The 26674-nt window shown below is 41.6% G+C and overlaps 3 protein-coding genes and 1 long non-coding RNA gene across 18 annotated transcripts in view; 2 read left to right on the top strand and 2 right to left on the bottom strand.

Moving 5' to 3' along the window:
• Positions 1 to 7525, top strand: part of LOC308195171 — a 30725-nt gene extending 23200 nt beyond the window's left edge. Inside the window, exon 3 of one of the 2 annotated variants that reach the window (XR_013951306.1) lies at positions 7394 to 7525. This is a non-coding gene — a long non-coding RNA (uncharacterized lncRNA). The remainder of the gene's footprint in view (positions 1 to 7393) is intronic. The other variant, XR_013951307.1, reaches the window with a different exon arrangement.
• On the bottom strand, positions 152 to 17256 carry ETNPPL (ethanolamine-phosphate phospho-lyase). Of its 3 annotated transcripts, none has more exons than XM_080592142.1 (13): positions 17114 to 17256; positions 13365 to 13483; positions 13053 to 13212; positions 12306 to 12380; positions 10373 to 10466; positions 9251 to 9367; positions 7433 to 7515; positions 6239 to 6464; positions 5198 to 5352; positions 4388 to 4477; positions 4044 to 4174; positions 2584 to 2651; positions 152 to 1722 (listed from the first exon to the last, which is right to left on the bottom strand). In XM_080592142.1, the coding sequence occupies exons 1-13, from the start codon at positions 17191 to 17193 to the stop codon at positions 1591 to 1593; spliced, it is 1530 nt and encodes a 509-aa protein (XP_080448268.1). In that variant the 5' UTR covers positions 17194 to 17256; the 3' UTR covers positions 152 to 1590. The 3 variants fall into 3 exon arrangements, with proteins under 3 accessions (XP_080448268.1, XP_080448270.1, XP_080448269.1); XM_080592144.1 differs by lacking the exon at positions 17114 to 17256 and adding an exon at positions 15453 to 15673; XM_080592143.1 differs by lacking the exon at positions 17114 to 17256 and adding an exon at positions 14678 to 14828.
• Positions 17198 to 21248, top strand: LOC308195166 (uncharacterized protein). The gene is made up of 3 exons (XM_080592155.1): positions 17198 to 17504; positions 17933 to 18030; positions 19654 to 21248. Exons 1-3 carry the CDS (start codon positions 17277 to 17279, stop codon positions 19718 to 19720), a joined length of 393 nt encoding a protein of 130 aa, XP_080448281.1. The 5' UTR covers positions 17198 to 17276; the 3' UTR covers positions 19721 to 21248.
• COL25A1 (collagen type XXV alpha 1 chain) overlaps positions 20882 to 26674 on the bottom strand; it is a 306551-nt gene continuing 300758 nt past the window's right edge. For all 12 annotated transcript variants that reach the window (XM_080592133.1, XM_080592134.1, XM_080592140.1 and 9 more), the window contains one exon: positions 20882 to 26674. In XM_080592133.1, coding sequence (XP_080448259.1) covers positions 26672 to 26674 — 3 coding nt within the window. In that variant the 3' untranslated portion in view covers positions 20882 to 26671.

Genomic DNA, 26674 nt, shown 5'->3' with positions numbered 1-26674 from the left:
CAGAGGACCACATAGAGCCTCGGGGAGACACAGCCAAGCCAGCTCTGTTTTGGCATGGGGAGAAGCCCAGGCCAAAACTGAAGTGGTCTTCCTCATCAAGCGGGTGTTACTGAAGAACGAAATTGAAACAAAAACACACCTTTGTGGATGATTTCATAATTACAAATAAGAGATTTATTTTTATGGAATTATTCAAGAATCGTGAAATAGAAAATAAGCCAGCTTGAGGATGTTGGATGAAGTTACATTGGAAATATCAATATTAATATAGCAAATTGTGGAAAACATGAAATTAAATAAGGTGCTCAATTTTCAGTCATATTGGTGGTGGTGTTAGCAGCAATTATGAAACAGCAGAACTCAGGGTATGAAAATTGAATTTTTTTTTTTCCTGAAGTACATACCACTTGTAAAGCCCTCAGCGTTTTCCATAACATAGAGTTGTGCATATATTAAAAGAGAAAAGCAGGGCTTGTGCGCTTTCACTGAAATCTGACACCAACAAGGAGGCACAAGTCAGGCTAGAATATCTCCAGCAAAGACAGGCAGTGCCTGCAAAGTGGCTCCATGCATGTTTTATGCAGAGGTCCTCTCATTTTAGTAATCTATCAAATGTTAGCTTAGCCATTTATGTGTCAGGATCCAGTGCAACTGGTGTGCAACTCTTCATCACCTCTGACAAAAAGTAACAGAATCGCTACAGAAGGATCAGGCAGTACTTCCTACAGCTTTCAAAACATCTAAAATCCATGGGAATGCAAGCTGGGCTATCCCTGGGAGCCTCGTTTCAGTGCATCTGAAATTATCTATACTGTACTTGCATATTTTGTGGACTTAGAGGGTTCAATATATAAACTTTTGAAAAAAAGAAAAGCTAAAATCTTACTCTATATAAATAGTTCTCTATAAAAGTTGCTTTACCAATAGAAAATTATGATCCATATTCATTTCTTTGAACACAAAGTAAGAATGGCTTGCATGAACATTGTTCCTCTACACACACAGAGGTAGACTCTTGGTAGAGCATCACTTACATTAACAAAGTTACACCAATTTATATCAGCTGGGAATATGGTCCATAGGACCTAAGATACACAGGAAGATAACAATGATTTCTCTCTCAAGTATTGTTTTGTGAATTCAGCCATTAAAACATGGAAAGTAATTAACATCTCAATATTATATATTGAAATTTAAAATATTGTAAAAATAGCATGTTAAGTTCATCATGTTAAACTTTATAGGATTGGTGATTTGCTTGTATGGTGGTGAAGCAATTCAGACTCTGTGTAATATGAGTAAATCCACAGATTTCACAGAGTTTGTTTACCTAAGCCAAGCCTGCAATCAGCACCAAGATATTCACGAATCACTTGCCCGTTCTGTCACATGTAGCTTTCAGGCCACATGGTATAGTTCTCATATATCTGAAAATGTATTTTAAAATCCTAATGAAGCTAATAGGTATTTAGTCGATTTAGGGAAGGTAGCACTAGGCTTCAGACAAATCCTAGGAGTCAGACTATTGCACTCTTCACCTCAAAAGCAAATAGAAAACAAATTCAAACTGAAAAAGAAAACTTTCCATTTTCAAGTTATTATTCTTTTACTTGGCACTGAGCGTTTTTCAGGGTAAAAACCATTTTCTTGTCTGCAGACAGCTCCATTCATACAGCTGGTGCTTTCATTTGCAGGCTCTGCTTGAGAACTCCCTTCATTAGTCTGAAACACAAATGAAATATCAATGAAGGCGCATGTCTTTCAACAGGCAGGCATTGAACTTGGTTCCCATTAAGAAGCTCTGCCCGATTCCCCTCTTTCAGAAGCATAACTTCTCACCTTTGAAATAAATTGAACCGAATGTGTACAAATGTATGAAACAGTTTGTACCCCAAATCTAGATTTATCTATTATCCAGATAGCCAGTAATCCATACGATCTCTGCTTTGATTATTGTCTCCCTAGACAGCTGAGCTCTTGCCTCTCTGCCATTTGCAGCATCACTGGAAAATGTGTGAAGGGATGCCTCAGTGAGCTTCCCTATAGCACAGTGGATGACATGTATTTTTAAGGGTGTGAGAAATTATATATGATTTGTCCAAAGCCAGTGCTGCAACCTAAGGAGTCCTAATTTGGATGTCAGCCATTCATAGTCAAAGATTCCATTACAGTGGAAACTAAATCCTCGGAATGCTCTAAAAATTGGAAATTTTCCAGGCTGAAGGCTTGCTTAGAAAGCCAAATATCCATTGGTAGCACTCAATACCTAGAACTGGTGAAATTCTTGACTGCTTAAGAGCTCACAGTTGTGTGCAGCCCAAGGTCGGGTTGCTTGTATTTGCATATATATAAGGCAGACAAGGCAATGGGCTTGTCTATGAAATGTTCCTTGTTGTAGGTCTGTGTAGGTCAGCTCTTTTTAGCTTTGCCCCAGTAACATAATCCTCTCAGGCTCCTTTCAACAGACTAGTTCTGAGCTCAGTATCAATGCACAGAGCCTCTCATGCCACCAAAAATGAGGGTGTCATTTGCTTCACCAAACACCTATATGAATAAGATTGAAAAAAAAAAAAAAGAACATACTTTTCTTTTACATTGTGCATTTGCAGATATGTCATTTCCTGTCTTCATTCCAGTTGCCTCTTCGATTTCTAAGAAAAAAAATAACAAAAATAACCAGGCGTAAGTAAGCATACAGTCAGTTTAACTGCTAGCTGAAGGAAACAATACCCAATCAACTATTCCTCTGAGCATTTATCCCATGGGAGAGTAACTGAAAAGTAAAGAATACTTCCTAAAACATTTTTCTAAGGAAACATGATTAATGTATCAGGACTGTGGGTGTTTGAATAGCATGAACTTAGCAGCTTAGCCAGAGCACAGGTATATAGACCTTATATACCCTATAGATAGACCTTTCAAAGCTGAATCCTGCAGGTTTATGCTAGGCTAGCTCCAGTTGTTCTAACCTCAGGAGATGGGAGCGTTCGATGTAGAATGAGCTTGGAGAGTCCTTATGTTAATAATATGTTATTAATGATAAATATCCTGATGTTATTTTCCCCTGGACTGGTCCCCAGGTAGAAGATAAATAAAGCCTGAAAACCTTCAGGCTGAATTTGAGTGAGACAATCATATTCAATGAAGCCAGTTGAAAAAGAGAAGGAAGGAAAAAGAGAAGGAAGGAAAAAGAGAAGGAAGGAAAAAGAGAAGGAAGGAAAAAGAGAAGGAAGGAAAAAGAGAAGGAAGGAAAAAGAGAAGGAAGGAAAAAGAGAAGGAAGGAAAAAGAGAAGGAAGGAAAAAGAGAAGGAAGGAAAAAGAGAAGGAAGGAAAAAGAGAAGGAAGGAAAAAGAGAAGGAAGGAAAAAGAGAAGGAAGGAAAAAGAGAAGGAAGGAAAAAGAGAAGGAAGGAAAAAGAGAAGGAAGGAAAAAGAGAAGGAAGGAAAAAGAGAAGGAAGGAAAAAGAGAAGGAAGGAAAAAGAGAAGGAAGGAAAAAGAGAAGGAAGGAAAAAGAGAAGGAAGGAAAAAGAGAAGGAAGGAAAAAGAGAAGGAAGGAAAAAGAGAAGGAAGGAAAAAGAGAAGGAAGGAAAAAGAGAAGGAAGGAAAAAGAGAAGGAAGGAAAAAGAGAAGGAAGGAAAAAGAGAAGGAAGGAAAAAGAGAAGGAAGGAAAAAGAGAAGGAAGGAAAAAGAGAAGGAAAAGAGCATTATGGAAAGTTTCACCAGTGTCTTTCAGAACTCTGGTGAATTAATTTATTTGCTCCTTAACACATAGCATATGTGACCAGAGATAAATAAGAACACTGAGCCTATGAGACAAAGAATCAAGAGCAGGACTTTGCCTAAGAAGTTTGGCTGAAGTATATTTGAGGCTTTTAAATTTATTTTGAGTAAATGGCATTGAGAACAGCAGTTTGGACAAGGAGAAGGAAACGTAATTGCTTTCTTTTCCTTGTGTGTAATAGCCTGCATTATGGTACTGTGGCTGGTGTTTCTAAAGTGTCATTACAACAAAGAGTATTCTTGTGATCATTAAACCATACATACCTGTGAGAAGTACATCAATTTTTTCCACTACATGTTTTGCATTTTCCATAGTGAAACACATTGGTGGTTTAAATTTTAGTACATTTCGGTGTGGTCCATCTGCACTAAGGAGGATTTTCTGCTCTTTCAGCCTGTGGAAAGAGGAAACAGTTGTGTTAAACACAGATATACAACTATATTGTGCCCTGTCAGACCCTTCATGCCAAGTTCAACTTTGAAATTTTCCTTTTTTTCTAATACCATGTCATCAGAAGCTACAGAAATTTAAATTGAAATTAATGAGTAACTGCTAGGGAATATTAGGAGGGTTTGATCACTGCATGTAGTCATTAGAAAACGTTTACTTGTAAATAAGGTGAAGGGCTTCAGCTGTGGCTGGTGTTCTCTTTTGTTGGTCCTTCACCAGATCCACTCCAACAAACAATCCAACACCCCTGGAGAAAAAATAAAACAGAAAAATGAAATCCAGTGTCAGGAACCCAAGCCTTCTGCTCAAATGTAGACCTAACAACTGCACTTCCCTTTCTTGGGATGCAAGAGGGGAAAGAACAAGAAAATGATGAGACTTTCTGTTTAGCTGTCTTTTGGCACTTGCTACTTCAGATGATCAAGTGAGATAACAGCTAATTCTGAATAAATTTAACTGGCTCATTAAGGCTACATGGCCAGCTAAGAATATTCTTGCTCTCTTATCCTGTAAACCTCAAAACAAGGTAATGTGGAAGACAGATAACCGAAAACAAGAATTAAAAATAACAACAACAACAATAATAGTAAAAACAAAAAACTAAGAGAGGTTATCAAGGTTCTAACATGAGATGAGGGATACCTACACTAACACCTCCAAATGAAACAGGCCAGAGATTTGAGGGTCTCCATCATCCCAAGAGTGTGCTGGCAACTGGGCTATTGCATGGGGGTGTGCCTTAGCCTTTCTAAGCTACATTTATTTCCCAGCTAAACAGCTGAATGGAAACATTTATTGACAAACATGTTGTTTACAGTATTAGTTTTGGGTAGTCCAGTTTCAAAGAGGTGGAACATAATAATGGCATCCTGTTTCTGGGTTCTCCTCACCCCAGACTTTCTTTCTTTTTTTTTTTTCCCTCATCATTTCTTCTCTCTGAAACACTGAAATGCCATAGGGCACCTACCTGATATCTCCCACTAAGGGATGCTTCTCCTTTTGTTCAGCCAGCAATTCTAGGAGATAATTTCCTACACGTGTAGCATTTCCTTGGAGATCTTCTTTTTCTATTACCTCCAGTACAGCCAAACCAATTGCACAAGACACTGGGTTGCCTCCAAACTGATAGTAAAGACAATGGGAAAACAACATCCATCAGAAACATTCATCCATGTCTACCCGGGTAGTTTTTGCTTGTCTTCTCCTACTTGGCATATAGTGAGGAAAGCTTAAAGAGGCAGAGATTTTGTGCTGTGCAGGCTGTGCAGAAAAGCTCCCCATGGTTTGGGCAGTGTACTAAAGCCCAAGGGAGGGACCTCCCTGTTCCTCAGCTTCGGGTTTCAGTAATTTGAAGATTTCACAGCTCAAGTGTTCAAGCTGCTCTCATGGTTCGTAGACTATATAAACAGGCAAAATGCTCCTGTGAAGAGCAGTGGGTGACAAATCTGGTATTTCTTCAACTGTAGGGTGTAAACTCCATTGAAAGAAAAGAGAATTCATGGTAGCTGGGAAGAAGTCTCAGCCACAGGAGCAGAAAAGAGGATTTAACAAGAAAGCTGCTCCTCTGTGGCATGCATGCCACTCAAATGTTTCCTGGTAAAGGGTCACTGTTTTGTTAGGTGACGACTGCACAGCAAGGTCTGCCAGGGCATGAACCCCACCTGCATACCACCCGTTGCTGAGCCTATCCTAGAAAATGAAGTGTTACATGGTCAGCATTTCAGAGGGGAGCTAGGGAGAGGGAGGAGTAAGGAAGCGTTTATCTATATGGCTATGAGATGAGGTGCATGACTTGCCAGAGTCCTGCTGGTCCATTTTAAGATATACCACCTGGTAGAGAGCATATTTCAAAGCCTCTCCACTTGTTTGTAGATATTAGCTTGTGACTGACTTGAGCTCTTAGCAATATGATGCAGTGATGGATGCAGATGTTGTGTGAATCGCCTGAACAACTGGTAACTGCTAAATGTAAACAAACAAAAGGACAAACCTGCATGTACAAACTTACAGTATTGAAATACTCCAGACCAGAAGCACCAAAACTTTCAGCAATTTCCCTTGTTGTGACCACGCAAGACATAGGATGGCCATTGCCAATGGGTTTTCCCATGGTGACAATGTCAGGCACAAAGTCTTCACCTTGCAGTTGAAAAGCCCAGAAATGCTTCCCAATTCTGCCAAAGCCAACCTGGACCTCATCAGCTATGAATACACCTCCTGCTGCACGCACATACCTGGAAACAAATAGAATAGCTTGAGTGACTAACTTCGCCAACTGGTCTTGAGTCTAGGACAAGGATGTTGGTAGTACAGAAAATCTCCAGTGTGAAACCAGTTTAGACAATAAAAAAGAAAGAACATAGCTGCTGAAACACAACTTGGTATGGAACTTCAGTGCTGCTGCTCTAAGAACCACGCTCAGAGACTGCATAAGTGGCTAAACCCCCTGGCATACATCCCAGCAGTCTGCTTAAGAAGAGGTTGGTTCTTCTTCTCTTATTCCAAAGACTGCTGCCAGGACTCTGTTTTCAGGAATAGTCAGACCTGTGAATCCTGAGTGACTCAGCTTGAGCTTATCCTTTGTCATAGTACTTGAGCACTACAAGTACTGCAAGTACTACTTGAGTCCTTCGTTGACTGGGCTCTTACTCAGGCCCTAATAAACCTATAGTTCATTTATCAAATTTCTGACAGATATCAACAGCTACTTTTTCTAGCTGCATTTAACTGACTCCATTCAAGCCAATTGTTTTGCTTTTAGTGTGACAAAACAGAGCTGGGGTGTGCAACAGAGACTGGAAACTTATCAAGCAGAGCTGTAGCTATTTCAATTGAAAAAATATTAATTGACTAAATGTTAACAAAAAATGTCTAGTATTTTGATGCAAAATAGGAGTACTGTAATTTTACTGCAGGGCTCCCTCTCTGATGGTTCGACTTCATCTTCCATCATATTTATGGCCTGAAGATTAAAGATAGAAAAGGAAAGACAATTATCCAGCTAAAAATAATTAGTCAGCTGATGTTCCATAAAAAATAGAAGTGAAATCATACTTTTCAAAAAGTAGGAAGAAATCACAGATAACCAAGAGCAAGAGAGGAAGATAGTTGATTTGACTGGATCAGCCTATAGTGAAAAATGTTTGTTTTTTTTTTTCTCCAGTTAATTTTCAGCTATGCCCTTTCAAAGTGATGTACGTACTCTGCCACTTTCTGGAAATAGCCCACAGGTGGAATTACTTGGCCTCCACAACTCTGCATGGATTCGGCTATGAAAGCAGCAATCTACAAAAAACAAACTGAGGTAAGAGCTATGTTCATCTGCCTGGCCTTTGCACAAACATCTAACAGTCTAGAAATAAATGTTTAAATGTGTGCCCAAATTTAATCACACAATGGTTTCGACATCTGAGGGTTCTTGAGGAGCTATGGCTAGAGAATTTTTTCATTTTTTTAAATTGGGGGTGCCCAAATTTGCAGTAGCCAGGGCCACCTTTGTAACCTGATGGGAATACAAGGACCTCCATTAACCCCCGGTCCTACAGCCATTAAAGTTGAAGACACTGGTGTCAGCGGACAGGCTCCTGGGAGCTCTGTAAATTTATTAACAGATTTCCATTTACAGGAGACATACCACTGTTTGCCATTTTCTCCAAGAGGCAAATAAGACTTGCTTAATGTCAGGACTCTCCAGTAAGAGGTATATATGGTGATCAGCTTAATTGTTCAATCTTTTAACACCAGGTAGAGTTGGGTAGAAGCTGAACTATAAGATGACCTGAGGCTATGCTTTGGGCACCCCTGCCTAATGAAAATAACTAAAGAAGTGAAATATCAGCATGAGGCACTTGACATAAGAGGAGAAAAATTCTATAGGTGAAATAATTCCAGTTGCTAGGAATGAAAAAGAAAGTTATTTCAAGTCAGGAAGGGCAAAAGGAGCGGATCAGACACACTGGAACATCAAAATTCATTTCTTGTCAACATGTCTATGCAGCAGAGATACAACATTACCCCAAAGTCTCAGCATAAGTCTGTTATTTAAGGGATTGCATCCCCACACCACTTGTGAACCCCTCCCTGAGCATCAAGAAGTCTCTCTGGTCTGGTGCAGTCTTCCTGGAAACAAGGCCGAGCAGTAACGTGTAAAGAACCGTACACTATATTTGAAGAGGCATGCTACGGCCAAAGAGTACGAAGCTTCCCATAGCATGTGAGGCTTAGCCTTTAGCACAACTTGTCCTGCCACAGGTCTATGTCACCAAAACCTAAGAAATATGCAAAAGAAAGGAAACAAGGGAAGAAAAAAAAAAAACAAAAAAACACAAAACTATCCGTTAGTAGAGGATAAAAAAAAAGTTGATGAAGAAATTAAAAGAAGAGTGATACAAGTCCATTGGACTAGAAGGGAACATGTTGTTCCAATCTCCACAGAATGTGGGGCTTTGAATCAAGCCCTACGTATCTCTAAATGCTTGTGCCATCATACAAAATATTAACACACATTGTAAGTAAACCTGTTTAGAAAGGATCTTTTTTTATCAAGGTCATGTTGTATATTATTGAAAGGTTCATCTTTTCAGATGACTCCAAAGTTACCTTAAGCTACCGGAATCAGAAATGTAGTATCAAGATTTTATCTATCTTTTTCTCCATATTTTCTCCATTCATAGAGACTTTTATATATCCTTGCTAAAACTTGTGTTCTCAGCTGACCTCAAAGCTTGCTTGTGCCCTAAGATATTTACAGTCTACTGGTGCAATGCATAAAATAGAGAATTAAACTGTTTTGGTTGTATCTGCTCATTTACAAATGTATAATTGATCCTTTCACTGATACCTAGAAAAATTATGATAAGGTTGAAAAATGGCACATTTTGAAGACAGAACACATCACAGGAAAATGAAAGGCAAGCAAGGGAAACTAAGTAGAGAAACATGTCCTTAGTTTCCTGTTTCATGCCTCCATTTTACTCTAAATAAATGAAGCTTCAGCATTTCTAGAGCACGAGACACATACCTTGCGTCCATTCTTCTGTGTTTCCTCAATAATCTTTTTCACCTCTTCAGCATAAGCACTTGCTGGATCTGGGTGGTCTTCCCTATATTTCCCTCTGTAGATATCTGGAGAAGGAGCCTGAGAAGACCAATTTAAAAAAATATATTATTATTATTTTTTAAAGGCAATCCTTCTGTGAAACATTTACTCTCTGTTTCTTTTCATTGCTCCAAGTTTTTCTAACAGGGTACAGTTCTGTCTTTCCACATAGATACATAACAGGAGTTAGCACAATCTCAATTTCTTCATGGAACTGCACAAAAATATGTACAGGAGCCTAAACTCAAAGCCAGCCCTGTGATGTGTTCAGCATTACTGGACGAAAATGTTGAAAGAGCCATCTACCTCATCCACCTCTTCAAGCCCATTCCTCCTCTCCCCTAAGACATAATACTGAGTCCTCATCTGTCAACTTATTTCAGTTTCTTGCAGGAATTTCCCTTCCTGCAACTGGAAAACTGGGTTTTTCTGTCTGGCACTTGATTTCCAGCATCCTCATCACAGTAAGACTCTGTATGACCTTCAAGCCTCCACAAACAATGTTGGAAGAAGTTCAGTAAATAAAGGAATGGGAGCATTATAAAGAGTTCGGAAAGACCTGTGAGCAGTTTGGTGTGCTCCTCTGAGCTGAGAGTGATTTTTGTCATTGTAAGATATACAAGATCAGGCTGGAAATCAAACTGTAGCCTGTTCAGGTGAATATCCATGAGCTCTGTACCCAGAACTGTGTGCACATGGGCTCTGCCTTTCCAGTTTTTTGAAGTAGACTTAAAAGTCCTGCATATCTTTAGCCAAATTAACACAACAGACATTGGCTACCTTCCTCAAACTGTGTATCTGTACAGTGCAATGACTCTGAAAACTTGTAGTGTACTACTGAATGAATTCAGCCTTGCAGACGAGGACTCTCTTTGAAATCCAAAAGCAAACAATTTTGCTGTATTAAGTCCACTGACACTCAAGCGTACGTACGCTGGCATCAGCAAAGCAGAATGAAAGTATATTTACACCAGAAGTAGCTAACTGAATACACCACATAATAGGCATAACAATAACCAAAAAAAAAAAAAAAAGCTCACTTACCACATGCACAAACTCCTTCTTGCTGTCCTTTCCCAGCTGATTAAATTTATAGGGACTGATGTCAATCAGAGATGTAACATGGCCATGGTAAGCACTGCATGAGTGTTAAATATTGAAGTCACCAAATTTATAGAAGAGCTAAATTTACCATTTTTCTTATAAATAAACCAGAATACGAGACTGTATCTATAACACAGTAGCACTGTTTGTGACAGGATCGTAGTTTAATTCTCTCAGTCTTTCTCTCAAAGGCAATGTGAAATCGCGGTTGGCTTTAATTCACTAGCAAGACTGGAACCAGGGGTGACCTTTTGTTCTTGCATAAACTCAGGTGCCAGCGTGAGGACAGAGCAGGAGATGTCCCCTGGATGGCACCACCTCTGAAGTGGCTGCTCTGGCCAGTTACGAACAGCAGCGCAGGGTGGGTCCAGCTGCCTCATGGCCACCCTGCAGGCCCTGCTCTGGCCAGCCCAAGCTTTGTAAGCTAGGCCCTAACACGACTGCAAAGACTCTCAAGAGTCTGCATTACAACAGAGGTTGTGGCCCTTATACAGCAGCAGCACACCCCTACCTGCCCTGAAGGCCCGACTATTCGGCCAAAGCCAGTCATGGGATAAGGGTGAACAGTGTTTGAATATAAAAGCTTTGTAAGTATGCTGAAGATGGTTACTATTGAGGCCAATTTGATCTAGAAATGAGGAAGCACAGCCTTTTGAACCTAAAGCAGCATAATTCAGGGAATAAACACTTTCATTCAGCCATAAACTTGAAGCAGAGGGAACTGCAACCCAAAACAAAGACGAGTCACAATCAAACAGCAGCAGACATGTTGGGTAAAGAGAATACTTTTGCCTTCCTTTCTCTTCTTAACTCCTTTCTGTCAGTCCGACAGACCGCCAATGGGGGCAAAGAAAAGACAGAAAACCCACCCTGACCGGGGCCACAGCTATAACAAAACCCCACCGAGCCTTGGAAACTGGGGGCCTGTGGTGTTCGGGCAGGCAAGACTTTGCAGTCAAGCAGAGTGACTGAGCCAGCTCCATCATCAGCTTCTCTTGACTGAAACTACTGTCAGGGGCTCCAAATTGCGTCCCTGTGGGTCAAGGAGGGTTAACAGGGATCTGGCTACACCTGAGTCAAACAAGCTCTGTGCCTTTCAGTCACAGATGTGCTCCTACGGTTGCTCTGGCTGGATTTTCTGATCGTGACCTGAGGAAAAGATCCAGCCCGACAGCAGTGTAACCAATGCTACAGTTGCATCCAGGCTATGGAGACCCAGAGACTTGGTCAAGAACATTCCTCAGGACTGACAGCCCTTTCAGTTCCTCCTGATTTTGGAGCTGCTCAGTTTTGTGTGTATGCTCCTGTGCTCAATGGAGAAGAGCTGAGCATTGGTGCAGCCGGGAATCAACACCATTGCAGAGCTCCAAGGTCATCCTTCTTGAACACTGAACACTGAATGCTTATTTATTTAGAACCATGGAATCATAGCACCAAAGACTCATTTAGAGTCTCTTGGAAAAGACCTTCAAGATCCTCAAGTCCAAAATGAAGCATTTCCAGCAGAGTATCACAAACAGAAAGCCCTTTTCCAGAACAGCCCAGTGGCTAGACCGCTCAGTGATGTTTCAAACTAACGTTCATGTCTCTGGCATGAATTGCTTTGTCATTCTCAGTGGGAAACACCCTGTAACAGGTGACTGACCTTCTGGGGTGACCGACAATCTCTGTTTTTCACAAATCTTCAGAACTTGTGTTTATCCAAATGTGAAAAAGGGAAACTTATTTCCTGACCTCTTCTACTATGAAAGCAACAAAGCCTTTCTTTCAGCAGGCAGTACAGTACAAACAGCAGGGGGTTGCTGCACAGCCACTTCTGAAGTAATTGCAGGAGTTGCTGGCTGCATTTACACAAGCTGCTTTATGTACTTACTTCTCAAGGGTGATCACATCTTGGTGTCCGTGGTACTGCCGGGCCAGTCGTAAAGCCAGATCATTTGCTTCAGACCTGCACCACAGCAGATACATCCACAAAACAGTGAGGAAGGGCTTCCAATTAAAATCTATGCTAACAGAAGAGGAGGCAGGGGACACAGCAGGCTCTTTTTCTATACAGATTACAATGCTAAGGTTGTGACTGTAAATGCCACATAAGAGGGCGAGGAAAAAAACAGCCCTTTGTACAAACAGCAAACAAAGAGATGCTTTATTTCCCTCCCCCAGTTTGTTTGTGGACATTTACCTTCTGTAGGCACAAATGAGACCACACCGCAGAGCAGCGAGCAGCTGAAAGCACAACACAGCCACAAAACCCCCCAAAAGTGTCAGGGCGTGTTGGCCCTGTCTCCTCCCCCCCCCCCATGATGGCTCCATCCTCCCCAGCCATCAGGCAGCAGAGGACACAAATCTGCTCCGGCTACGGAGACCCAAACTTCCAGCCTGGTCCTCAGCCCCTCTGCTCCCATTGCCTGATGTTCTGCAGAGCAGTCTCATGCCTTGGCTCTCTTGCACCGAGCCATCATATCAAATATGACAGCTGCAGAGACAGAGTATCCTGCAATCAATCAGTACTGGAAATATTTCTGTTGCTTATTACTAAGTCCTACTTTAACAAATTCTGAGTGTCCATCTTGAACAGGGAGAAAATAGCCTTAATGAAAAAATAACTAAGCAGACATACCCAGAGTTAACAAAATAGCACACAGAGAGTTTCTCTGGCAGGGTAGCCGTAAGACGCTGAGCGTACTGAACGAGGTTGTCATGCAGGAACCGGGAGTTTGTATTGAGCAGTTCCATCTGTTTTGTTGCAGCCTTTATCACATATGGATGGCTGTGGCCAACTAAAGAAGAAAATAGTATTACTCGCAAACAGTCTGCTATTGAACCACACGAGGAAGCCGTGTGACCCTGTCATCATCACTTGAAATACATGCATTACAATTCCGATTAGAAATGAAGCAGCAGAAGCAGTCTTACAAGATAAACTGCTTACCGTGTGCAACATTGTTGATACAGTCTAAGTATTTTTCTCCAGTCTCATCAAACATATATTGGCCCTGAGCACGCACTATCTTCAGAGGGTCCTTGGCAAAGAAAACTTTGCAGGAAGGCCTAAAAATGTATAAAACAACACCGTTTTAGTTTTCTGAGTCGTTCCCCCTCCTTGGAGCTCTTTTGGTGACAGCTGCCTCCATCTGCAGAGGGGTGGTGAGATGGGGCTGACAAATGCCCCCTGGCACAGCAGGACAGCAGCAGTCCTGGGTAAGGGCACCCTCAGTCCTTGACCCTGTCTGGAAGGGGCTCCGTGCGAGCACGGGGACTGCAAGTCCTCCCAGGTCCTTACACGTCCCACTGCATTTGTAGGCTGTAGCTCTGGTTGTTTACATCTCTCACGGACATGTATAGCCAGTTAGCTCTCTGGGAATAAAGCTGGGTGGTTAAGAGCTGTTTTATGCTATAGCCAAAAAGTCATTACGCAAGGGCTGACTGTACTGCACAGAGGTCATGTTCAAGAACAAAATGCTAATGCCTGGCAGACTTTATTTTCAGAGGTGCTGAGCAGGCACCTAAAATCTCGGTGTTTCTTCCTGACTGCTTTGAATAACATCTCTAAAAGCAGCTTTTTATAAGCACCTAATTCATGCTGGCTTCCAGCAAAACTCAGGTTCCATGTGACATTATCCAAAGCCCTCTTTAAACTCTCTCTCCCTCCCCTTTTTTTCTCTCTTGGAGAACATGCCAGCTGTGTAATTATGTTGAATGATATTGCTGAGCAGAGGGAAAGCATTCTAAACTTTCAGAAAGGGTTATGTGGTCTCAGATAAACACGGCTGTTTCCAGGTAACTCAGTGCTACGAAATGCATCCCCTCAGTCGGGTGCACTGTGATCGCCAACTTGTAAAGCCCAGAGGCAACTCCTGGAAAGTGAATTCATCCACCCTCTTTCCTTCTCAAAGCTTATAGTCCTGCTGCACACATCTTTTTCTGATGCCTCTGGCTACTCCTCTGCTCCACTTTAAAGAAGCACAGCTCGTCATCGTCACTTGGGGCTGTTTCTTGACTACACTTTGCTCTTCTGCTGGGTCAGCCCTTTCTGCAGGTCTTTTTCTCTTTGCCCTACACAGCCCGGTGTAACGCGGGCAAGATTCCCTTAGTATCGAGCTGGCCCCTATAGAGAAGCCGGTGTGACACGAGCTTCGTGAACGCGTCTGGGCTCTGGCTGAGCCCGCAGCGGGTGGCTCAGCTCCTGCAGGACGAGGTCCCACCACCCTCACCGTGCTCCCCACCCACCCCTGCCGCCCCTACCCGATGTGCTTCCTCCGCAGGGCGAGGGTCTCTGCCTTGCTGTAGCGCTCCTCCATCCCGCCCGGCATGGCACAGAACAGCACGGCTCAGCTGGGATCCCCGCCTCTTATCCCAGCACTGGTGCTACCAAACCCCTCCTCCTCCCTCCCTCTCTCCTCCCTCCATCCCTCCTTCCCTCACTCGCTGTCCCTCGTTCCAGCTCCCAAATCACAGATGCCGTGGTGGGGGACCCCAGGGGCTTGGTTCAAGTAAGGCTAGGGCCGTAACAGCGTCTTCACAGCTCGGCTCCCTGTCTCCCAGGATCTGTTCGTGAGTGTGTACCTCTATACAGTATCCACATATCTATTCCCAGAAAGCAGGGTGAATTAGTGAGAGCTACATTTTTTGCTATGTTTTCCTGTCCGTGGGTATAACAGGGCTGTAGCCCCAGCGCTGTGATGCCCTGGCATGTCCTATTTCAGTGCAGGCAGGAGCTACCTGCAATTAGTCCCATGACCTCCTGTGAACTGTAGCGCTGTGCTTAAATCACAGACGTGAGTTGGTTCAAGGAGGCATTTCTTCATGGATACCCTTGGCGACCCTTTCATGGGACGTCAAACACCCCGGGAAAAGCAGGCACCGATGTTAAGAGGCATTGCCTTTGCAAACAGCAAGGCAAGCTGCCAGCCCAGCACCTCGGCTTCTCCTCCCCTCTGCCACAGGTGCACCCACTCCTCCCTGAGCTGCATGGGCAAAACCTGTGCCCACGTCCCGCTGTACCCCGGCTGCAGCTCACCTGTGCCACCTGCAGCACTGAGCCTGCGTGATTTCTCAGGGCACATGGACAAATCCACACAAGTTCACGAGCTGAGGATACTTGTCTTTTCTAGTACCCAGTTAGTCATTCCAATTTTTTTTCAGGTGAAGAAGCGCACCTCCTTATTTTTGTGCCAAATAAGCCACCTTTCTTTCAGCTTCTCTAGTCGAGCACCAGCATTCCTTTTCCTACAGGCATTTTTTTCTGAGCCCTGTGTTCTTCAGACCACGTCGGTTTTGAAGCTCCACAGCTTTCACATCCTCGCTTCGTCAGAATCCCGGTGTCACCAGCCGGCAGCACAGAGGTGCAGCAGAGACTAACTGAGGGGGCTTCTCAAGAAGAGAACAGGCACTTAGAGCTGATGGTGCCCAAATCGAGCCTGGACTAGAGCCTGTCAGGAGCGCTGTAACGCTTTTCTGTTTTGCCTACACCTCTGGAAGCTGGGAAATGATAAGTAGCACAGGGTAGTTGTAGTTCGAGTTGCATACATTATACACTGTACTTAACTGCAATCCCTTTGTACAGATAATGCACAGAAGAGCTAGAGCCCAGGCATCATTTCCTTGTTTTCCCTGTTTCCCTGTTGACAGCATGCAGTCTGTGAGTCAGAAGGCATCTAAGGACAGACGAGCCTCCTGCACCCGGTGTGTCCCTGCCCTCTGTTGGTGCTGCGAACAGCCTTGTCCCTCTTCCAGGGCTGCTGGAAATGCTAACGCTGAAAAACTTCTGCTGTTTACACCATCCTGCCCAGTCCTGCTCTCTCAGAAACCCTGGACCACAGAGAGATATAAGGGATATACAAGCTACTGTGCTTCTGCTCCTTTATAAACACGCATCAGCAGCCAGTCCGGCTTATACCAGGACTTTTTGTTCCAGATTTAGCAAAACAAAGCTTGTACATAATACTGAACTTCACTGGGAAAGTTCAGAGGGGTATGTGAAATAGCTTGTTAGGAGGCAGGCTGCTCCTCTGTTCCTTGAGTCATGGGATGGGACTTAAATCAGGAAAAATGTCCTTCCCTCTTGACTCATGGGTTTTGAACATTCTTTTGATATTATCAGCAGGAACAAGCCTGCCAAGTCTCACGTGTAGAGCAGAGGAGGAGGTCTTTTCCCCCCAGTTAGCAGAGAGAGACCCAGCCTGAGACACAGGACTTTCCGGCACCTCGTCACTCGTTTTTTTTGTTCCTCTTCCACTCCTTCCACCTTCCATCATGATGCTGTGAAGTAAATAATAACAGCTATTTCTCCATGATATCGAGAATTACTGCTCTCTGAAAATCTTAATTCATTTTTTTCCTGTCTCCCTATATGATGGATGAAAACAAGCAAATGTTACTACGATCAGTTACAAGGAAGTAAGTGCCTTCCACCCATCTGCTGTTGAAGGAGTTAGCGTACCTCTGAAAATCAACATGCTGCTGTTGCGTCCTGAGAAGCAAACTCATTACGGCTGTTCACCTTACCGAGCTTCACAGCAGCATAGCTTTTCAGAGCCATGTCCACACTTGCTGGCTCCTGAATAATAATTTTTGTAGAGAATTGTTTCAGTGCTGAATGTGCCAGTAGTGTTTGCAGTTCCAGATTTTTTTAAGGCAAATTTATTGACACAAGCTAATGGACCGACCAACGTCACCTACCTGGACTTCCGTAAGGCCTCTGACACGAGCCCACACAACAGCCTTATTTCTAAATTGGAGAGATTTGAAGGGCGGACCATTTGGTGCAGTCAATACAACAGAAGGAAGGGATGCCATCCGAAGGAACCTGGACGGGCTTGAGAAGTGGGCCCATGTGAACCTAATGAGGTTCAACAAGCCTAAATGCAAGGTGCTGCACCTGGGTCAGGGCAATCCCAGACATGAGCACAGACTGGGAGAAGAACCCATTAAGAGCAGCCCTGCAGAGAAGGACTTGGAGGATCTAGTGAACGAAAAGCTCGACATGAGCCAGCAGTGGGTGCCTGCAGCCCAGAAGGCCAACTGCGTCATGGGCTGCACCAACAGAGGGGTGGGCAGCAGGTGGAGAGAGGTGATTGTCCCCCTCTGCTCTGCCCTTGTGAGGCCCCACCTGGAGTGCTGTGTCCAGGGCTGGGGAGAGCTGGGGATGTTCAGCATGGAGAAGGCTCCGGGGAGGGGCTTTAAACTGAAAGAGGGGGGATTTAGATTACAGGTTATGAGGAAATTCTTGACTATGAGGGTGGTGAGGCACTGGAACAGGTTGCCCAGAGAAGCTGTGGATGCCTCATCCCTGGAAATGTTCAAGGGCAGGCTGGGTGGGGCTTTGGGCAACGTGATCTAGTGGGTGGCATCTCTGCCCATGGCAGGGGGGTTGGAACGAGATGGTCTTTGAGGTCCCTCCCAACCCAAACCGTTCTATGATACAATATGATAATAGTGAGAGGGTTTTTGTTGTTGTATTTTTGTTTTCCCCATATCTATGTATTTTATCTTAACCAGATAAGATTACTTCACAACAATTACTATGGCACAAAGAGGAGAGTTCCTACAAGTGCACAAAAAGATGCTGGGTACTTGTTATTCCAGCCAGGCAAAAGGTAATGCCAGAAAGAGCTCATGACTGCTTTTTTTAGGTGTGGGTACTTGGAAAACTCATTCAAGGTGTAATCTGTACATACAAAAATTATAGGAATATTTATTGGTTATTGAACATTACATCTTGACGTATATACGTCAAAACCTGAGTCTTAGTTGATGTGACAGGAGCTCTGACCACCTTTGACCTCAGACACAAATTAAAGCACATTGAGTCCAACCGTACTGGCAGAACATGATCTCTCGGAGCAGGTTTTGTACAGTATTTTCCTAAAAATACAGTCCATGTATTTATTTGTATGCTTAGATAAATGCATATATATGTACACACATAAACAGAGAATCCAAGTTCTGAGTTTTGAGCAAACATTTAGAAGCACTGAAGCCAGGAAAAGGGAGAGAGAGGAGAACGTTCTGTGAGTGCTCAGACTGGGAACCAGCAGAACTCGACAAAAAAGTAGATGAGTTAGTAACCCTGGGAAGACAGACTGACTGTGGGAACATGAATGTTTTGACATTCCCTTGTTTTATTTTTCACATGTGTTTGGGTGTGGCTGTTACTACTTGCTGGAACACGAACGTTTTGTCAGCTCCTTGGTTTGTTTTGTTCTTTTATTCTGCTAACAATTATTTTTGGGTGGTTATTAGAATTGGACCACTAGGTGAAGTTGCATGGGGTGAGTATATAAAAGGCTGCTTTTGTTGCATTCTCTTGATTTCCACAGACTCCTTGTTAAATGGTTAAAGATTAGCAGGTTTAGTAGGTCCACAAAGCAGGGATGGATCTAAGTGATGGCCTTTAAGTATTTAATTAAGAGCTCCATTAAATAAATGAGAGGGGAAAGCAGCTGGTATTTCATTTGCAGCCCTATGAATACCTCAGGATGTCACAAAATTATGAAGAAGGTACCTGGATAGGACTGACCTCCAGAGGAAAGTCAGGTCAATGTCCCATTAGTGCAGTAGGGTGAGAGGTCTATAGTAGACTGCTTAACTAAAATGTCACTGTAGAGGGAACCTGATATTGAAAGATAACTAGGAGGCAGTAAAATCACAGAATGGGAAAACCACTGAGTGCTAGCAGCGGCCAGAGCCCACTGTTTGTTACTACATTAGTAATGAAGCTGTGTGTTTAGGAGGAAATAATAATAATAATAAAAAAAAAAAAGCTGGAAATGTCCCAAACGGTTGACCCCATGCTAACAAAGTGATGCTAGGCAAAAGTGGCATTGCTGAAGGCAGGATAATTCTGGGCTCAGTTCTGAAAGAACAGGCCCCTGACAGAGGACACCCACCCAACACATCTGCCCGGCAGGTGCAGGCCCGGGGCTGAGGGGCAGCATCCAGATCCAGGGGGAGGTGCCCAGGAACCCCAAAAAGCTGCTTCCCCTTCATCAAAGGAGAATGGCCTCTGGGCCGCAGTCTTACAGACACTGCCAGTTCCTTCCCTCATTGGAGGATTCATGAGTTTAATGGTCCCCAAGACGACGTGTAGTCTCAGGAAAGGCAGCCAGCATAGCTCCGGTTTAGCATGCCTTAGCTACCTGCAGCTAAAGGGGAAAGACAGTGACAGACAAAACAAAACGAAACCACGTAAAACACGCTTTTTGCTTGTTTCTTGACAGCACAGCTGCAGCAGTATCAAGAACCACTCTTTGTCCTCTACAAAAGGAGAAGAAACAAGGAAGGTAGCAGAAAGAAGAGGCCAAGGGTCACCGCAGGAGAAGCGAGGACTGCGCGATGGTCGCAGCCAGCGCCTGCAGCCCTTGGGAGCAGCACCTGCTCTTGGCTTTGCAGGGCACTTCTTTGGTGATGCTGGGCAAGTTAAGCTGTGTGCTGTAAATTCCTCCTCTGGGAAATGGAGCAAAGCTATTTTTAGTACTCCTAGGAGTCTAAAACAGAGCTAGATACGATTAATGTACACTGATGGAGATTACCAAGAGTTAAGAGTAGAGGTCAAAACCCCATGGTGCTCATACTCTCTTTTAGCCTAGAGTGAATACATTTTTGAGGTGAAGGATGGGGGGAAAAGTGGGGAGTGTTTTGTTTGTCTGAAATATTTTGGGACTTAGAAAACACAAACATTTAAACAATGCTTTGAAGGGATTACAGCCACTGCCCAAAGTTTTGTTCTTCCAAAAAAGTCCTTTGTTCAAGGAGACTCCTGCAAAAATGTGTCTTCTGAGAACAGGGCACTTTTGAAAATATACTATTTTGTAATAATTCTTATGCTTCGTCTTTTTTTGAACAAAGCAGATTTACAGTAAAAAAACAGACCTCTAGTTTGTACCGTTGCTCATGACACTGTCCTTTTGTCGGACGAGAAACAGTCCAGGTTTATTTTTTAACATCACTATTTTAGAAAGGGTGATTTTCAGCTTTATTTCTTTGGATCCTAGGACGCCTGTGGACTTGCCTAAGCAATAGTTTCAATTTCAGATACGCAGACCCCTGCAGCTTTTCCAGAGTGAGGAGGTGCTCTAAGGTTTGCAACAAAGCTTCTACTTTAACTTATTTAGCTTGCGGATATCTGTAATCTTTTCCGCCTCTTCAAAAAAGGTGACCAAATGGACTTGACTTTGAAGGGAAAAGGTGTATTAAGAATAGGAAGAGCAAGGTGTTTTTTTTTTTTGTTGTTGTTTTGTTTTTAATTGTGCACTGTAGGAAAATGCAGCATGTTGCAAAGGCCCCGATTTCTGTGGCAATGTGAATGCTGACTGACATGACCCACACTAGATTTTCAACTGCAAATGAGCACCACGCAGCATGAGCTTTTTCCAATCCAGACAGACCAGAGCAATTTCTTTGCACCAACACTAAGAACTTTATAACTATGCAAATCAGCACCAACAGTTGGATTGATATTTTAATAATTACACACTTTTTACATTATGAAAATAAATCATAAATAGTGTAAACATAATTCTGAAGATCAACTTCTCACAAGCAAGAAACAAAAAACCGAAGTACAAAACCGAAAGAAAACAAAACAGTATTCAACTGAAAAACAAGGAGAAATTTTAATAAAAACAAACAAAAAAAAAGCATGCTGTTCGATCAGGTTCAATTAAGTCAGGACCAGAGGCCACAAAAAAGTGGTAATTAATAACAAATTAAAACAGGTGATTAAAACCTCGCAATTCTTTACACTATTCATGAAAAGAGGTCTCGTGACATATTTACAGTGCTAAGACACTCAGAATATTTCTAGGATTGATAATATGATACTGACCCATGTGTTTTTTTCCCCAAAAGCAGTGTAATCCTTGCCAAATTACTTTTCTTCGTACTTTTATCTCCTCTACTGCAATTATGAGACCACTTGCAATACAAAAATAACTGCACATATAGATGAACTTAAAAAAGTAAAAAATACAAATAAAAATATATAATATTTTCCAAAGGAAAAAGTCAGATACATACATCTTAGTAACATTTTTAAAGTTGTGTGATATTTTCCCAAACATGTACAATAATATAAGAATATCCACATGTATGTTAACAATATGTAAAACATTCTTCCACCAACCCAACTCTTCATAATACTTCAGAGAAGTGTGCAAGTACCAATGGTATCTGGGAAATTCATACAATTTCTTTTTTAAATAGAAACAAGTAATACAATAACGGTCCCAGGTTAAGTTAAGGCCCCCTGTTTTCCAAAGAAAATTAAATTTCCAAGCAGCATTGATAATTGGATGCATTTTTAAAATATAATGAAACAAAAACAAAACTCCAACCCCCCCCTCCTTTTTTTTCTCTTTTTGTTTTCTTTTTTCTTTGTTTTTAAATACAAACTCCACTTGTTTTGTGGAGTATCTTTTAAAAAAATCTATCAGAAATGATGGTGGCAGGCACTTGTTTCTAACATCATTTAATGAATCCAACCACCATGTAAAATACTTCAATAACAGAGGGTGCAAGAAAATTTTCATTTGTACATTACAGCAACATTCAGATCCACAAAAGCAAGTTGCAGAAAGGAGAAAAAAAACCACCACCAACAACAAAAAACAACAAAACCCAAAACCCACAGATGTTAGTCTTCATTCTGATCACTGAAATTGAATATTATTTTGCAATGACTAAAAACCAGACTCTCTTCTGACCACTGCTGTTGCAGATATTGGTATTGTGTGTGACTTTAGTGTGAAAATTTAGGTCTCTCTTTAGGTAAAATACAGAGAATTAAAAATTAAATTTAAGGTGGTCAAGTAGCAGCGATCAGGAAATTTGAAAGGAAAGGCCAACTTCTGCATGTTTTCTAACATCTTTATCACATTCGAGAGACTGGGAGCATCTCTGCAGCTTTTACTCACTGTAGTGAGTAACGTGTTTTTGCCTGATTTAGGCAACCAATGGTGTTTAGAAACACCACTGCTGAAGCCGATAATATTCCCCTTGTTACTAAACAATACCCAGGTCCTTCTCACACGGACCCAAGGACTGCTTGCCTCATTTGGGGTTGTGTCGTCTCTTCCAATGGCATAACTGAGTAACTAATACCCACATGCATCCATCCACAACTGTAACTCTTAATGGATCCAATGCTAACTACACGAATTATCCCTTTTTAAACTGTATACTTTACACATGCGCAGGTATACTGATTGGATTATTTTGAAACTTGTTCATAATACTTGAACGGTAGACAAAAAGAATATATAAACAGCTGGATGAAGAGCATCATTCTGCCTTGATACACTACCAGAACATGACATCAAAATCAGCAATAAATAAAAATATAAATCAAAAAAATACATTGTATAATTGTTCCATGAATTAACATTTCATGCTTTACCTCAGGGGAAAAAAAAGGTGTCCAAAACATCCTGAAAAAGAAAGATTCCCCACGCTAACCTATGAATATGAAGACAAGGACCGCGTATGTCAGACATATTCCATACAGTGCTTAAAAGACTTACTGCTTCTGTAGCAGGACTTCTGCACAATGTGGCTATAACACACTTGAGTAACAGATGCTTACAAAACTTTGTATGAAACAAATACTGAAAACTCTCAAAGAAAAAAGAATTAATCATACCTGAAAAGGTCAGGGATATAGAAACGGTGTAGACGAACACCAGTACACATTTCTACAACTGAAAAGACTGGTAGAGGAACTACTGTTCCCATCACAAACTAAGCAAAGCAAATCATTATCTGTTTGAAGGAATGCTACTAAAAGATATAACAACACACAGGTGGTTCAAACTGTAGCTTTGCCATCAAAAGAAAAAACGATATAATAGCACCAAAAGCAGTTGCTTTTTAAACAAAATAATCATGATGCAAGTCTTCATAGGGTGCTTTTTCTTGAGGAAATATTAAACACAACATATTTTTTTTCTTGTACTGAATATACAACTTTTCTAGATACTGTTAGGTTTCATCTCAAATAAATCTTTGAGATGCAAATATTTTATGCAAATATTAGTGTCAAATCTATGTAGTTTAACCTTTCAAATTAAATTATCTGCTGTTCACCATGGTCTTTTAAATGGAATGAGTCTTCCGTGAAAGTGAACAATGAAAGGTTTAAAAAAAGTTAAATTAGATTATTATGAAAAAAAAGAAAAAAGAAAAAAACTCCAAAAAAAACCCACAGTATTCCTACCTGGCAGGAGTTAAAGAAAGAAATTATTTTGCAAGACAGAAAAGAAAGTGAATAAAGGTGCTAAAGTGTTTCTTCAGTGGGGCCTCACTGTCAGGGATTTCAATGAGAATTGATTTTTGAGTAATGCTTAACAGTAGTGTCTATGAAACTTATTTCCTGAATGAAGAAACGATGAACCAAGGTTCTACTAGCTTTATTGAGGCATATAGAAATGGATGCTGTCAGGACAGTTTAAAAATATAGATAAAAAAATAAAAAAATGTCAAAGTGCTAATGAGAGCATGCCTTTAATAGCTCTTTATATTGTCACTGTTCGCTAAAATGAGTAGTGTTTGTGGACACACTCAATATGGCATTGCCAAATGATGTCTAGTCAAATAACAAACATCCCAGTGCATTTTGCATTTGAGCACTCTGAAGGACATTAAAAAAAATAAATCTAACCTTACTGTATAATTGCCAGTATCTGATATTTTATAAAAACGAGCAACCGCTAGTCTTCACATCTCCAACATACCCAGCTAAACTGTGCCAAGTCAGGGCGTAGGCATGAGGAACTGCTTTCTATCAGGAGGGCAGCTTGCTCCTCAGCGTGTTGGTTTTTTGAGATGGAGCTTCTTAAACAAGCAGAAGCAAACTGGCAAGTCAGAGGGCTTATGCGATGCTCCTCTTGTCCCCTTTCTGGAAAGTCCTTCAGTCACATTAGTGCTGTAGCACTCTAACTATTAACACAAGTCTATGCCATGCAAAGGGCTTTATTATTGTAAGTGTAATTATTCAAGTAGGTTGATAGTTGCATTTCTGAAAATTCAAGCAAAGAAAAGTATTTTTCTTCATGCTTGTGAACATTTCTCTATATCTTATTGTTGGAAGGATGGAATTGAGCAATAAATATGTATATCATGTATATTTACACACATAGGGTTGGGATTTTGTTTTTGTTAGTACGGTACTATTAGATGGAGTCCACTAAAACAAATTTTAGTTTTGAAAATCTGTGGAAGATCCCCCCCGATGAAAAGCTGTTTCTGTCTCTGATACACCAAAATGGCACTAAAGATTTAGCAAAGTGAAAGACAGTATTATAGTGGTATATATTTATCTGATATCACAAAGCAATATGAAAAGTGCAACCACAACAGGTCCCCATCTTCACATGAAATCACTGAACAAGGAAAAATGTGCATTCCAAGAAGGGCACAATACCCACACATGGATGGAGACAGGCTGCCTTCGTCAACTTTAGTTTTGGTCTACAAATGAAAGACAACTCTCAAAAAAGTAACTAAAAAAGCTTATGATCATCCTGCTACATACTAGGAACCGAAGCGATATAAAAAGAATTTCCATCTGCCAAACATGGCACCATCTCTGAAACTAGTCTCTCCAACTAACAACAGTGCACCATATGAAGACTCTAAACTGGAAAAAAATACCTTGTGGCAAAAACTACAAATGTGCATGTATTAAGTATTTCTAGTAATAAAAAGATGGAGAAGAAAAACTGCCAATATTTCTCTAGAAACCTAGTCAACAGAAATGGAGAAATAACCACACCTGTAACAGTGTAGTGTGATGACAAGTGGGCAGTGGTAATCACACAGACTTACTTCTCTCCAATCTTTGATGGGTAATAATGTACACTAAGGTCACAGCAACAGCAGAAAAAGAACAAGGTAAGTCAGCCTGTGAAACATAAAAATAAACTCTTCTTTCTTAGATTTAAAGGCTTCAAAGACTGTAAAAGAAAAACTGTTAATACTGAAACAAGATGAAAATGTGACTTGAAGCATTTTCTTCAATGCCATGACCACAAATGTTGAATAGATTATCAAAATGTATCCTTTATGTCAACTGTTACAGGAAAGTGAACCAAAACTAACCATAGCTTCCAAAATTCTGCAGGGAAGTTCAGCTAGCTTTGTGTAATTTAAATTGAATCACCTGCAAACCACACCATGGTACATACAGATCTGGTCAGTTCCATTATCCTCCAGAGGAGGATGTTCTGATTCATCCATGTCTCAAGGATGCTTTTTCCTTCAGCAGTCCCAAAATACAATACGCAGAGCACATACTGCACCAATCCTTGAGTAAAGTTGAGAAGCTTCTGGTCTCAGGCGGTGTCTGCCACCAAATGATCCCTGCAGCATCTCTGTACCCTTTTCAAACAACCCACAGAGAAGTCTGGTTTCTTCTCCAAACTTCTTTCCTTCTCGATTAAGCACCCGTCAGGGCCTTTTGCCAATGTCTTCATGACCGTGAGCAGTGCAAGGCAAACCGATGCTGATTAGCAGGCGGGACCCTCTTTGATCAAACGGGCCAGGTGACTGACCCGCAAGACTGGAAGCCATCCACCTGCAGCTGGAACTGTGTTCCCCAAAAATTCAAGGCCTCTTTCTATCCTCCTCTGCTTTATCTCTTTTTAGCAATAAGCCATGGTGTGACTCCCTTGAGATGACAAAAAGAAACAATTCAGAAGCTGGAATCAAAGGTCACCGTGAGCAGCCATTTAGCATGTGACGTGATCACACAACAAGCAGGTTTGACACACAAACTCATGCTTTTAGTCTGTACAAGCAGATGCGGTGGCATGGTTCAGTGAAGTGTGTAAGATGGACACGGAAGCCAAGTCAGTAAACTCCAATGGCAGCTGGTACAGTACATTTCATAACATTTAGCTCTTATTTGGTCACAATTTCTTGTAAACTAGTTCATGGCACTCATTGTCCATGCAGGTCCACAAGCCAAAATGTAAGAATTTACAGAAATAATCAGATTTCTATTATTGATCACTGTATAGGTATCTCTAGAGAGAGAATCTTTGCAGGTTCATCCTGCAGTTTTATACCATCTAACTGCAGATGTAAGTGAAAAAGGATGTACACATGGACTATTGCAAACAAGTAGAAGCAGCTACATGTAAACATCTCTCGGACTTGTAAAATCAAATTTTCAGTTTTCAACTATAAATACAAAAAGTGGAGCACTATATACACAACTTCATGCTTGTAAGGTTAGATTCATCA

This window comes from Anser brachyrhynchus (assembly GCF_964034855.1).
Source record: "Anser brachyrhynchus genome assembly, chromosome: 4".
NCBI classification, from domain to species: domain Eukaryota; kingdom Metazoa; phylum Chordata; class Aves; order Anseriformes; family Anatidae; genus Anser; species Anser brachyrhynchus.
Note: the sequence above shows the minus strand (reverse complement) of the source record. Positions and strands in the feature narration are given on the sequence as shown.